The sequence below is a fragment of the Anoplolepis gracilipes genome, chromosome 11, assembly GCF_047496725.1.
Source record: "Anoplolepis gracilipes chromosome 11, ASM4749672v1, whole genome shotgun sequence".
In the NCBI taxonomy this organism is placed as follows: domain Eukaryota; kingdom Metazoa; phylum Arthropoda; class Insecta; order Hymenoptera; family Formicidae; genus Anoplolepis; species Anoplolepis gracilipes.
This window is the reverse complement of record NC_132980.1, coordinates 9,425,916-9,438,941: the sequence shown is the minus strand read 5'-3', so window position 1 is coordinate 9,438,941 and position 13,026 is coordinate 9,425,916. Positions and strand designations below refer to the sequence as shown.

General features: G+C 35.0%; 1 protein-coding gene across 3 annotated transcripts in view; it reads right to left on the bottom strand.

Moving 5' to 3' along the window:
* Positions 1-303: 303 nt before the first annotated feature.
* LOC140671174 (beta-1,4-glucuronyltransferase 1) overlaps positions 304-13,026 on the bottom strand; it is a 38,206-nt gene continuing 25,483 nt past the window's right edge. For 2 of the 3 annotated variants that reach the window (XM_072902327.1, XM_072902329.1), the window contains exons 2-6: positions 8,898-9,603; positions 7,847-8,227; positions 6,319-6,654; positions 5,554-5,796; positions 304-5,236 (exon numbers count right to left, since the gene is read on the bottom strand). In XM_072902327.1, coding sequence (XP_072758428.1) covers positions 5,039-5,236; positions 5,554-5,796; positions 6,319-6,654; positions 7,847-8,227; positions 8,898-9,299 — 1,560 coding nt within the window. In that variant the 5' untranslated portion in view covers positions 9,300-9,603 and the 3' untranslated portion in view covers positions 304-5,038. Of the gene's footprint in view, positions 5,237-5,553; positions 5,797-6,318; positions 6,655-7,846; positions 8,228-8,897; positions 9,604-10,264; positions 12,540-13,026 lie in introns of those variants that run through there. The other variant, XM_072902330.1, reaches the window with a different exon arrangement.

The window sequence follows — 13,026 nt, the reverse complement described above, 5'->3', positions numbered from 1 at the left end:
ACCAAGGCGATAAATGCATTTTAGTCGATAATGAAAATTTCAAAGTACCTAATTAATAAATTAATACATAATGAAATATTTATTCCTTTATTAGATAAAATTTATTTAAATTTGTTTTAGATATTTTTATTGCGTTAAATAAAATGCACATTCGAAAAAAAAACATTTTATTTAAAATGTTTAATTCGATTATTATTCGCGTGTTTAAATATAAATATATTTAATTTAGCGGGAGAAATACATTACACATTTACATATAGAGAAAAAAAAGGGAGAAGAAGAGAAGGAAGAGAGAAAAAGACGTAGCTGATAAATTATTTTATTTATCTAGGCACGATACACTGGAACATGATGGTATGCAATTACGCACCAATCATCGCAGTCATATAAATGCGCTAAATATAAATGCACGAACGTGCTAAAATCTTGAAGAATAATTAAAATAATTTTATTCAAATTATTCAGCATTGACTATCGCGCCGCGTTCTTAAAGCCTAATATAATCTTCGCGTTATACACAAAATAAATATAGCTATATAGCCGTTTGACATCTCTTTTTGCTTCTTAAATTAGATATAGTTTTTTTTTACAGAAATTAAATGTACATAATTTACACACAAATTAAAGTTGTACATACAAACGTAGAGAGATGATTTCGTGACACTTTTGTTCTTGAAAGTATCTCAGAATAAGTTTAAAAAACATCCAACAAACTGCAACTATTTTCACATATTTTCCTTCGAAAATGTTAAATTAACCCTCCGTCCACTGCCTTTTATTTGGAAAAATACACAATTTTGCTTATATACATGTATATATATATATCGGAACAGATGATTGTATGTGTTTCGTTTCTCTTACAAATATGTACATCATATATATACGTTTATGTAACTTTGTAATTTCTTTAATATATATAGTTGCGATAGAGAGAAATAGAAATTTTATAATTGGAAGAAGAGCCAAAGTGTCTTTCCTCCTCTGTAACATATTTTCATAATAGAGATGTAATATAAATTCTGAACTATATAAGATCATAGGTTACAGAGTAGTGAAATATTGTTTCCATAAAATTACATGGTATGATTTATCTTCTGGCAACAGAATATTATAAAAGCGCTGCTATCTCTGTTTCTCTGCGAAACAACGCATATTTAAATCTTTAAACATTTGAAATATCAATACAAAATTAAACCTGAAATACATCCTTAAAAACGCATTAAACGATAACACAATGCAATGACTGTTTTTTTTTTATTCTGGTAAACTCGCTTCGCAAGTAGTTTACAAATGCAGAACAACATATTTTCCCGAAAGAAAGTAGTCGCGCGATGAGACAGCTTTTATTTACACAGTCACATATATTTACATTAATTACAAGTATATCTCACATCGCGCATACAGTAATTTATTTAGAAAAACCAATATCTGCGTGGAGACTTCCGTCATAACTTATTTGCAGTCTCGTATTTGTTGCATGTGAAAATGCTCAGTCACAAAAGACAAATTCAGCGGTACGACATTGGTGTTACATTACTTGCATTTGACAAATAAATTTTTTTCGTTAAATTAATTATATTAATTGTAAAATAGAAGAAAGGGGAAAAAACGACGCGAGAGAGAACGCGTTTCATTCGTGAGAATTGTATTCTCTCTCTCTCTCTCTCTCTCTTTTATTACAATATTTTAGGGAATAGATATAAAAATCTCACTACAATTATATATAAACCAATCTCTATGGTTTGTATCAATTGTATAATTGAGTCAATTTTTTTTAGCTTGTCTCCTTATGGTCACTTACATAGCTTTCTGTAAACGTACACACATACACACTTTTGGCACACGCACGCACGCACGCGAGGAGACAGAGACAATATACATATAAGGCACAGAATACACATTATATTTTATGCACACAAATACATACACGAACAATTGCACAGCTCCGCTAAATTAACAAAAAAAGGCGAGGAGATAAAAGGAACTTACATGATATAAGTTGAGCTCCATGTAGAAAACATTATCAGTGATGTGTAAACTGAACGTGTCTTTTAATAAATATAATATATATATATAGTGTATGCTCAGGATAAATATATATATAAATGATTATCCTGAGAATTATTAATCTTCAATAGCTTTCGGCTTTGTACAGAAATAACATGATATAAACAGAATGACATATTATATTAATAAATTTAGTGTATTTACATATATATAAATATTGTATAGATCGTAAATTGTATTTCTGAGAAGAGTTTAATCAACATCTTCGACGATAATCATTATTTATTTATGTATGCAAAGAATCATAATTTTAATCCTTGCTTCAAAGATGTTTTTACAGCAAACCAAGCACATTACAGGAATATTAATTACTTTGTGCCCTAATATTATCACAAAAAATGAGTCAGTATCTTATTCCAGTTAAAAATGTTCTAATTAGCATCATTCTCGAGATATTACATACTGACTCATCTACTATTTCCGCGTTGAAGTCTTAATAGTTATGAAAGATGATATATACATCTCGCTCTGGTCGTGTTACTCAGGATGACGATAGAAAAGTATATGGCTTATGTATGTTATGCATTTACTGTATTATGTACAATAATCGGTTTTACTTCAAGAAACGTCATCTGTAGCTATATTATGTTTTATGCTGGAATAATTTTTTTCTTCTAAAATTATAATAAATTGTTATATATAAGTGTATTATGCATAATGTTGTAATATTATAATAATTTTCCGAGTTACGACTGAGAGCATGAAAAATTATCGATTAAAGATTTAGAGGAAACGAATATCATTGCAGTATAATATAACAGTATCATTAATTTTATATGGAGTCGCAAAAAATTGCATATTTGTAATAATTCTCAACTAATGACCAATAATGTCTATCAATCCTCGGGAAAGTTTCCAATATAACGTCTTTAAAGATTATCATATTATTTTTTTTTAAATTAAACTATTTATTTATAAACGAGGACTTATGTTATATACGAGAAAATTACGGAATGTATCGTTTTTAAATACGATTATATGTTACATTAAACAGGCGCCTGTGTGCAAGAGTAATACTGTAGATAGACAGTGTTTTAGTAACAGTATGTATGTATGTATGTATGTATGTATATATAATACCATACTTAGAATATTTAAGATTAGAAAATATTACGTTTGCACGTGTTCGATAGTCGAAAGTCATTGACTGTACACGATAATATTTTGGTATATAAGATGATTGTATGCATATACAAGATAAGACTTTCCTTGTTTTTCAAATTGCACACGGCTGTTTCTTCTTATTACAAGTGCGACGATTGAGTTGCATTATTCGACTTGAACCAATCGTTTGTAAATCCGATGTCGTCCCGCCGTGTTGTTTCTTTCATTTGCTGTTATTTATTATGATCAAAACAAAATACTAGAATAAATAAAATTTTAATATGTTCTATTAACGTAAAAGTATAAATAATTGATGACTCATCGATTAGATTATTCGCGAAGAAGAAGTCCTAGAAAATTTATATCAAATATTCCTCAGTCTTGGCAATTTTTTTCCTTTGTTCGTAAATAATTACGTGCGTACTAAGTTCTTGTTTGCCTATAGACAGAAGGAAACTCGTATATGTAATATGTGATGCAAGTGTATAATGTAATTGTGATGAAAAGTTTAGATTAAAAATTTTTAATTAATAATTTACAATTATTATATACGTATAATTTATTTAGATACAATTATACATTTAAATTAGTCCAAATTGATCAATTAATATAGACTGAGTCGGCATTTTAAAAATTTCAAGTAAAATATAAGTTAAATGACCAGAAATAAAGAAAGAAAAGAAAATATATCCTTCATTAAAAATGTAAACTCATCTAGAGACTCAAATTAAACAACCGTAAAAGTTGTATGTATCACAAAAAAAAACGATCATAAAAACGTGACTAGTAATAGCTAGAAAATTTGACTTATAATGACTTTGTTAAATTATTGAAAAATTTTAATAAGTTATACATCAATACGTTACAGTTTTAACTGTATAATTTATTTAAAAATATTTATAATAAATTATTGTTAAAAGACAAAACAATTTAATTTAAATAAATTTTTGTAAATAAAAATTATTAGACACAGATACACATCAAAACAATTATATACAATTATATACACTTTTCGATTGTTTTACTATTTAATATGCCGTAAATAAATAAGCGAAAATTTTCAATTATTTGCACCGTATATAAATAATTTATGTAGTATTTGTGTAATATTTGCATCGTGTAAGTAATTTATGTAAGAGTTGTGTAATATTTGCAACAGTATATCATATACTGCAGTATTTCTTGATATAATATATCTAAATTCTTGAATAAGAAACACATTGCAATTTTAATGATCGGTCACGAGTCACGAAGTCGCGTCGAAATTGACACTGTCGTTCGTAACTTTCACCGAAAGCGCAGTTATCTTGTAGATGTACTGATGTATAGGCACCATTTTATTATATACAACCGTACTTGCTAGGAGGAGAATATTCAACCAGTGAAAAATACATGGTACGATTCTTTTACACGCTAAGTTTCTTTTTATGAAAGATGAAGAATTACTGTCGAGAAAATTTAAGAGTGTCGTGACGTTAATGTCAACACTCGCTGACGATAAAGATGATAACAATAATGGCGATGAGACACGTTTATCACGGAAGCACGACGTGTCGTACCCCGTTGTTGCTTTTATAAATTCACCGAATACTTATGTAATAATTCGTTCGGCACCGTTGAGTTGGCATAATTCGGGAAAAAAGGGATAAACCCTCTATCCTACACAGCGGACGTTCTTCAGCAGGCCTCGCTTGCGAAGGGGCCGCACAGAACGCACGTGAACACGCTCCCAAGGTCCATGAACGAATCGCAGTATCGGATCGTTGGGAATCCGTCGTGCGACAGAGCTTGACGACGACAGAGATCGCAAGTTCCGTCGTATAGAACACTTATAGAGCACGCGCCGTCGTGCCGGCAACTCCACGGGCTACACGGCACAGCCTTTCCTCGTACCGTACAGCACCTTCAGCTCCGGTATAATGATCTTCTTGATGAGCGCGTTCGTCTTGGCGGTGAGCATGTCGCGATGCGTATCCTTCTTAAAGATCTTGATACCGGGCCGGTGCACCAAGAAAGCGTTGTCGAGAATGAGAAAATCGTAATCGAGAACGCAGAGCGCGTAACCCTTGTAAATAAACATCGATTATCGTTATAAAGTGTGCAAAATCAGCGAGAAAAAGTTTTATTTTATTCTATATGTAAAGCATTTATATATATATATATATATACTTTATATTTTTAAATCAAATTGTAAAGAGCTATATTAATTATTAAATTAAAATTTAATTGTTATTTTAAATGATACTACGTATAATAATAAATATAAATTATAATTTTGAAGAAGTAATTGTCTTTTCACTTTCTTATTCTTTGATGATAAAAAAGTGGCATTTTTTTTTATTTGAATTGTTCTAATTCTTGATAATTTATGTAAATAGGTACCTGCGTCATCTTATCACTCTTTCCTTCCCAACTGAGTCTCTCGTCGTAAAGAGGATCATTATTGGTCCCGATAAAGATCGGCTCCCAGTGAACGAAACTGCCAGTTCTCTTGCCGACGTGGAAGACATGCAAATCATCCGTTTCTGGTGCTTCCTGCCACTCCTTGCTCTTCGGCACGTTATGGCAGCCGGAACATAATTTCTTATGAAATGGTATGGCGGTACCCGTTTTCAGCATCTGTATCTAAAAATTTACGCAGAAGGACTGTCAAAAGGAGGCTTTGCGCGAAAAACTTTCATAAACATATTATACAAACGATTTATATTTCCGGAATATTTCCCGCCATTTAAACATAAATAGAGACACATCATCCGATTCGCACATCATTAGCTTTGACTTTGATGATTTCTGCATGTATCAGCGAAAAAGAAAGAAAAAGAAATATAACAGGTAACATGTATCATGCACATTGAGATTACAATCGCTCTCTGTTATACCGCTCTAATTCTGATTGCAATGCGACAAAAGGTGCATTGTGTCGTGTGGTACACACGGTGGCCGGACAATAGCGATGCTAATTCTACGTATCAAGGTCCACGGTCAAAGGAAGCTCCATTGATTCGCCGCCGACCCTCGTCACTATTAACGCACAGTCGGATATACCCTCGTCGTGCTCTCTTTCGCACGTGCTTAATTGTCGCCGAGGGACGACCACGGATCGCACAGTAAATTGCACGCGAGCCACGCAAAAGACAAAGGACATACCAAATGCGTTTTGTTGTTGGGTGGTTGACTTTTCTCGTCCACCTCGAAGATCGACAGTACGAAGACCTTAGGATTAGGCTTGTGCAACGCCGGCTGATCTCTCCTGCGGATCATTTCGAGGAACTTGGTGGGCAGATTCGGACTGGGATACAGTTCGATGTCGCTGGGAAATACGTAGAAAGTAGGCGCGGACTCGCGCGCTATGTTGCGGCCCACGTTCACCGGGTACAGCAGCTTCTTCTCGCTTTTGTACATCTTTGCGAGGCTGACGTTCACCCATGGCGGCCCGAGCGAGCAGTTATACGTGTCGGAGACGATTTTCTCCGAGGGCGGTACCTAGAATAGGATTATACTTTAGTTGAGTGATATTGATAAGAAAAAGTAAAAAGTAAGATATCAAAGAATTCTAGAGAAGATAAGTAAAGTAAAAATATCTCCTATATTTATATATCTTTATGGTTTTTTTTTCATTTTAATATCCACCCTTATTATAAAACGCAATTAAATTATTGCGTTTAAGAAGATTAATAGGAAAGCTAATAATGTGAGCCTGTGGATGATAATTATTCATGCATGCGGGATTAATGCACCGCAAGATAACGCGCGGTTTCCGATTGCAGTCGCAGTTAACAATCGTTAAAGGCCTGTTTGTAGAATGTCCCCGCGAACGAAACCGCACGTAGAGAAACCGCAAAACTATTTCATGATAGCTAGATACGCGTATCTCCTAGGCCTAGGAGGTATTCGTTACGACGTAAATCAATCCGATGAGACTTATACGGACGCAACGCAAAGAGCTACAATCTAAATATTCCTCGCGTGCCAACGCGAACGAGCTCGCATATGCATAAAGTAGAGATCTACGCAGGCATTACATTCGAGAAACAAATTACCGGGGGGAGAATGCCTGTCATGACAAAACGTTTATTCGAATCTATGATTAATTTACCGTGTTATTTGACAGATACATTGATAAACGTGCGATTTGTAAAATTTTATATGAAACGTAAACACGATCGATAATTATAAAATTTAAAAAAATCCTGAATTTATTTAAAAAGAAAGAAGAAGGATGGAGATCTGGATTGCGCATTTAATTAAATTAATTAAATTTAATTAAAATAAATATTCTTTTAGTTTTTTGCAAATATAGCAATTATAAAAATAACTTTTAACTTTGTCCCGTCATGTAAATGTTAATGTTGTAGGTTTCATATTACGTAGATTCTAAGATGAGAATATTGAAAATATTATACCAACATATTTATAAGATATCTGCAAGATGTCGTAGATATGCAACGCAGATATGAAATACGGACAGGAAAAAGTTGAGGAAAAACTGGACGAGGTTTCCAGGAATCGCGGTTTCCTCATTCATCATACTTTATCATCATGATAAGGTTTATTCGCAAAATCTTGCAAATTCGCACGATGTATCTAGAATTTGAAAAGGGAAATTTAGAAAGTACAAAAGAAGAAAGGAACTTGAGGATATTGAGGAAAAAAAATCAACTAATCATCCATTTACCATCTTTGGCACGTGCTTGCTGCTGAAGAAGATGTGGAAGGTCACCAGCTGCGAGACCAACGGGCTACCGCAGTTCCTCGAGTACCTGATAGCGTTGAGGGTTGCCGGAAAGTCGGTGCCGGGTGCGTGCATGGCGATCGATATCGGCGCCCGCCAGCGCTCCAGCAGCGGCTCCAGATTATCCAGGAACGTGTAGTCGGCGTGCGTGGTGTACGTCACGCTCTCCCAGCATCTCACCGCCATGCTCATCGGCACGTAATTGTACAGCACCCAGTAATCGCCGCGCTGTGCCCGTCTCGGCTCGGTCGACTTCTCATTGCAGGCTACGGCCTCCTTCAGACTCATCGGCTCGCGCACGATGTTCGTCGTCCCGTTCTTCGCCTGGATATGAGAAAGCGTCTGAGTCAACGGTCGTTTGAAAGGGAAATTTGCATCGGCGACGGAAATACCGTGAATAGCGCGGCAACAATCGCCTCCAAACCTGAATTCCTCTATCGATATTTTAAATACGTTTTAAAGAAGTCGCGATGAAGTCGCTTCTTTCAATCGTTCGTAAGTAGAGTTTATCTTAAATCTTATATCGGAGAATTATTTAAGTTTTTAATAAAAAGTTTCATAGAACTTTTGTCTATACTTTTCGTATTTCGCAGATTTACTATACTCGGTCATTTCGTTCTTTTAGAAATGCTATCCACGACAGTGAAACCTTCAGATGGCAATAGAAAAAAAAAAAAAAATACTTTTGTTGAAATAATTTAGACTTTCCTCTTGTGGGCAATAAATAATACAATATTTTATATTATTCAAGCAAAATAAAAAAAAGATGTACCTAACTTTGTTGTCATTTTTTAATCTTTTTAAATTAATTATAATACGTAATTTCAATTTGTATTAATCTTTATTTCTATCGTTATAGAAAAGGAAGATCATTCTGATAAGTGGACAAACCGCGACGAATGGCTAATCTTAATTACTGATCGGGAGTCACGCTGCAAGGATCGAAGCAACAAAGAGAAAAACGAGGATCAGTGTAAGAAAGACGAGATAGTACCGTCTGATTACGCGGGTGTTCTCGCGACTTGTCGAGAGCCTCGGCCTTGGCCCCGTTGTTGGGAGGCGGCGTCGTAGTGACAAGCCTGATCCTGAACGGACGGCCGGCGCCGTCGCCGTTGTTGTTGTTGTTGTTGTTGTTATTTGCCGGCGCCGCATCCTTGACGGCGATCGCGACCGACGATGATGAAGACGACGACGAGGACAACGACGTGGCGACGCCTTTTTGAGTGCCGTTCGCGAGATCGTAGGTCTCTGGCGCCGCCGCCCAATTAGTCGGTGGTTCCTCGATCCATGGACCGGACGAGCCAAAGTGGGCGCACACGTACAACAATACACATACGTTCAACACCACCGACAGGCGCAGCGCCCAGTTCCTGCGGGCGATGGCTATGATGCTCATCTCCTATGGATCCGATTGAGGAGGGATGCGAGAAGTGACGGAAGGTAATAATGATGTGCCGCTGGTCTTCCTCGTCGTTCTCGAAGGAATCTTCCTCGCGATAAGCTCTCTTCCGGATGACGGTGATGTTGACGGTTCGTTTCCTTTTGCGGTTCTTCTCCCTGCGTTGTAGGTTGTTATTAATGCCGGATTCGCGACTCTCGCCGATGTCGACCTACCACGTCCATCCTTTCGCGGACCACGACAATCAGGATTTACTCTCTCTCATGATCTCCTGGAGGTCGACGATCCGGCTCTATCGGACCTAAAAAAAACGAGAATGAAAAAGGAACTTTTGATTATAACAAGAGTGTTAGGCTGCAAAATAATTCAATGTATGTATTACATTTACTAAATGACATTTTTAAAACATAGATCCAAATAATCATTAAAATTTTATGAAATTATTAGGGCAAAAATTGCATTGTATCCTCAACAACATTTTAACTTTTCTAAAAGACACAGATATTTTTTTTTATTGTTTCTATTTTTTAGATTAATAACCTATTTCTTGTGTAAAAGATAGAATTATGAAATTTTATAACTTATCAACTATTTCCTTTATTAAATGATTCATCAAAAGTTATAAAATTTCAGAATTTCATCTTTCACACAAGAAATAGGGTATTAATCTATAAATAAAATAGTCAGAAATGACTGCTTGGTACTTGGAGTGTTAAAGACATATTCCTTAGAATTAGATTAGATTATGTAATATAAAATAAAATTCCTTATTATAAATTACATAAGTTATAAGTGATATATTAATGCGTGAATGGTATAATACACGCAATAATTAACATATATATATATATATATATATATATATATATTGCATCATGAACTACACGAAGATAAATAAATCAAAGTTTTTATTCGTAAGAGAGAGTAAATTAGTATATATTTAAATATTTAAATATTCGCACTCGCTTTAAACGCACGTTACTCCGGTTTGTTTCATCTCACTCGGGCGAGCCACAACTGCAATATCTCTCGTTAGATCGCGTCTCGTTTATCTCACGCTGCATCAACGGCGATCCAGTTTATAGCGCATGCTGCAAACGCGACTTTCTCCCCCTATCTCTCGCATCTTCTTCCCCGTTGACGTCAAACAGACGTCGTATGATGGAATCGTCGACAATACGACGACGCAACGTCCGCGTCAACGTAATGCGACATTATCGGAGACCAGGCGGTCTGAATATTGAGTAACTCCTGGCGATCGCTTCCTCCGCGCAGAATCACGATCCGTTTAAGCAACGGTAAAGTGAAATCGAGAGGACAGGGAGAGCTGCAGATTGTCGAAAGACCGCGAAGATCGAAATCTCGTGGAGAGGCCCCCATCGATCGATTCGACCTTTTTGCAATCTCTTGATCGTCTTTTATACGCGCGTCAACAAATATCGGTGGAATTCGTCGAGACTCGAATTCTCCACGTTATTTTTGACGACTTCTATGTAGGAATGTAGTTTGGCTCTTTCTATACTTCGTTCCTGCTGTTTATTCTTAATCGCGAATTCCCCGATCGATCTTTTTCCTCGAGAAAAATTTCAAGACGCTTAAAATCTGAAAATCCGCGATTACTTTAACGGAATTTTAATTAAAGAGTAGTTTTTGCAGAAAGAAACACATATAACGTTGAGATAAAGGGGCGGAGAGGAGGAGGAGGCGGAACAAAAAAACGCTGAGATAAATCCACTTCAAATTGACTAAGGAAATTTCGATTAAAAAAATAATACCGTAGAATTGGAAGTCACTCTATAATACAAGACAAACGGGTTTTAAATGGAAACTGAGAGAGAAACAAAGCTTTACAAAGTACTTTACAAAGAAAACATTATAACGGAGTATTTCGTGCCATAAGAATAATTTACGACATGCAATATTCGACGTTATATAACTAGGCGTGCTACGATCTTAAAGTTGGAATTATCGCCGATGTTGAGCAAACTACAGATTCTCTGACACGCGCGATTTTTGCTTGTAACATTTATTCTGTCATGAGAAAGATATATACAGAAGCGTGCAATAAATGTCTCTTGTTACTTTATACTTGGTGTATCGAATCGTATTATCAGTACCTGTCAGTTTCCTTGAAATGTTTACGTACTTGTCTTAGATAAAGTGCGAATACCACATTGCGGAGCGAATGCAAAGAGAAAAAAAAAATTTTGTCGACAGTTAAATAATATGTAAGATACCGTAAATCACTGTAATAATACCAGGTAATATTAAAATTTCCCGAATCAGCAAAGTGAATATTTATCGACAATTTACGACGAGATAATATTGATAATCATAACACGTGACAGAGAGATGTGAAATTTAATATTTCTATTATAGTATTAAAAATTAATTTTGAAAATCACTATACAAGAGGGCTACGTAAAAATAATATTCGGTTTTCGTTTTAACTTTTCCCGCTTTCATGTCGCGTGCTCAAACATATATAGGTGATTTCTAATGTAAGTTTGTCGTCGCTTGCAATAAGTGCTCGATGTTTGAGGCCGTGGTTAATACACGTTAACGACCAATGTTGATAAGTAGATATCGAATAGTTAGCGGAGAATCGCAAAATAACTAAAGAGAGAGAGAGAAAGAAGGAGAACCGGTGCTCGTAATGTGTCGCAACGAAGGACATGGAATCGCGAAGAGCAATAAAAGCCCGACTGGCGAGCAAAGTCCCAATTTTAATACTTCGATCTACTATGAAAACGACGACGGTTTTTAATTATCGATTTTCCTCAGGCTCGGCCACCCGTTTACTATCGATCGCACGCGAGGGAGGAGAACTCATCAACCACCGACGAGAGTGTTCCTTGATCGTGGGAACGCAAACATCGTCGCTATTTTTAAAGCGCGAACAACACATGTTTCGTACCATCCTCTCGTAAAACACAATTCTCTACATTTGCGGAAGATTCACGATAGTAGATCACAGTTATTTCTCGTGCAAATTTTTACTCGGCTCTTTGATGTGTACTCAGAGAAAGATAAGCACGATATAAAACAGATAAAAATATTTAGTTGTAACCTTGAAGATAATGATATATTAATAATTTCATTCCGTTGCACTTATCACGTTGTATAAAAAATAAATATGTACAATATTTTTATTTTTAAACGCGCTACATATGCAACTTTTAAAACATTGATATAGATTATTTTGAAATATGTTACTTCTATATAATGTTTTTAAAACATTTAGAAAAAATATCGAAATTTTTTATTTTTATCTGCTACATAAATAGAGCATTTAACTAATAGTGCAAACATTTAATAGTACAAATATTGCTCTAAGCTTTAAACTTAGCTTTAATATTCTTTGCTATTCAAAGAATATTTATTTTACTTAAAAAACCGTTTAAAAATAATTAAAGTCGAAAAGATAAGCACAAAACGTCAGCAATCATGTGTGAATCACTTTATACAGTATTCAACAGGTAGCTTTACAAAAAAGAATTGCAAAAAATATTTGCTAGCAATAAGACACAACTTGTAGTATTTTCCAATTGCAAAAAATCTTCATTTTTGTATTTAACACTCTTATGACAGGCAATTTTAGAAAGAATCCAAATTATACCAATCGAGATACAATCGTGATGGACAGCAAATTTCAATATTTATGACAAAAGGCTCATCACTAATTGTTTATAGGAAGATTTAATTTTCTCCAACTTCGCATATA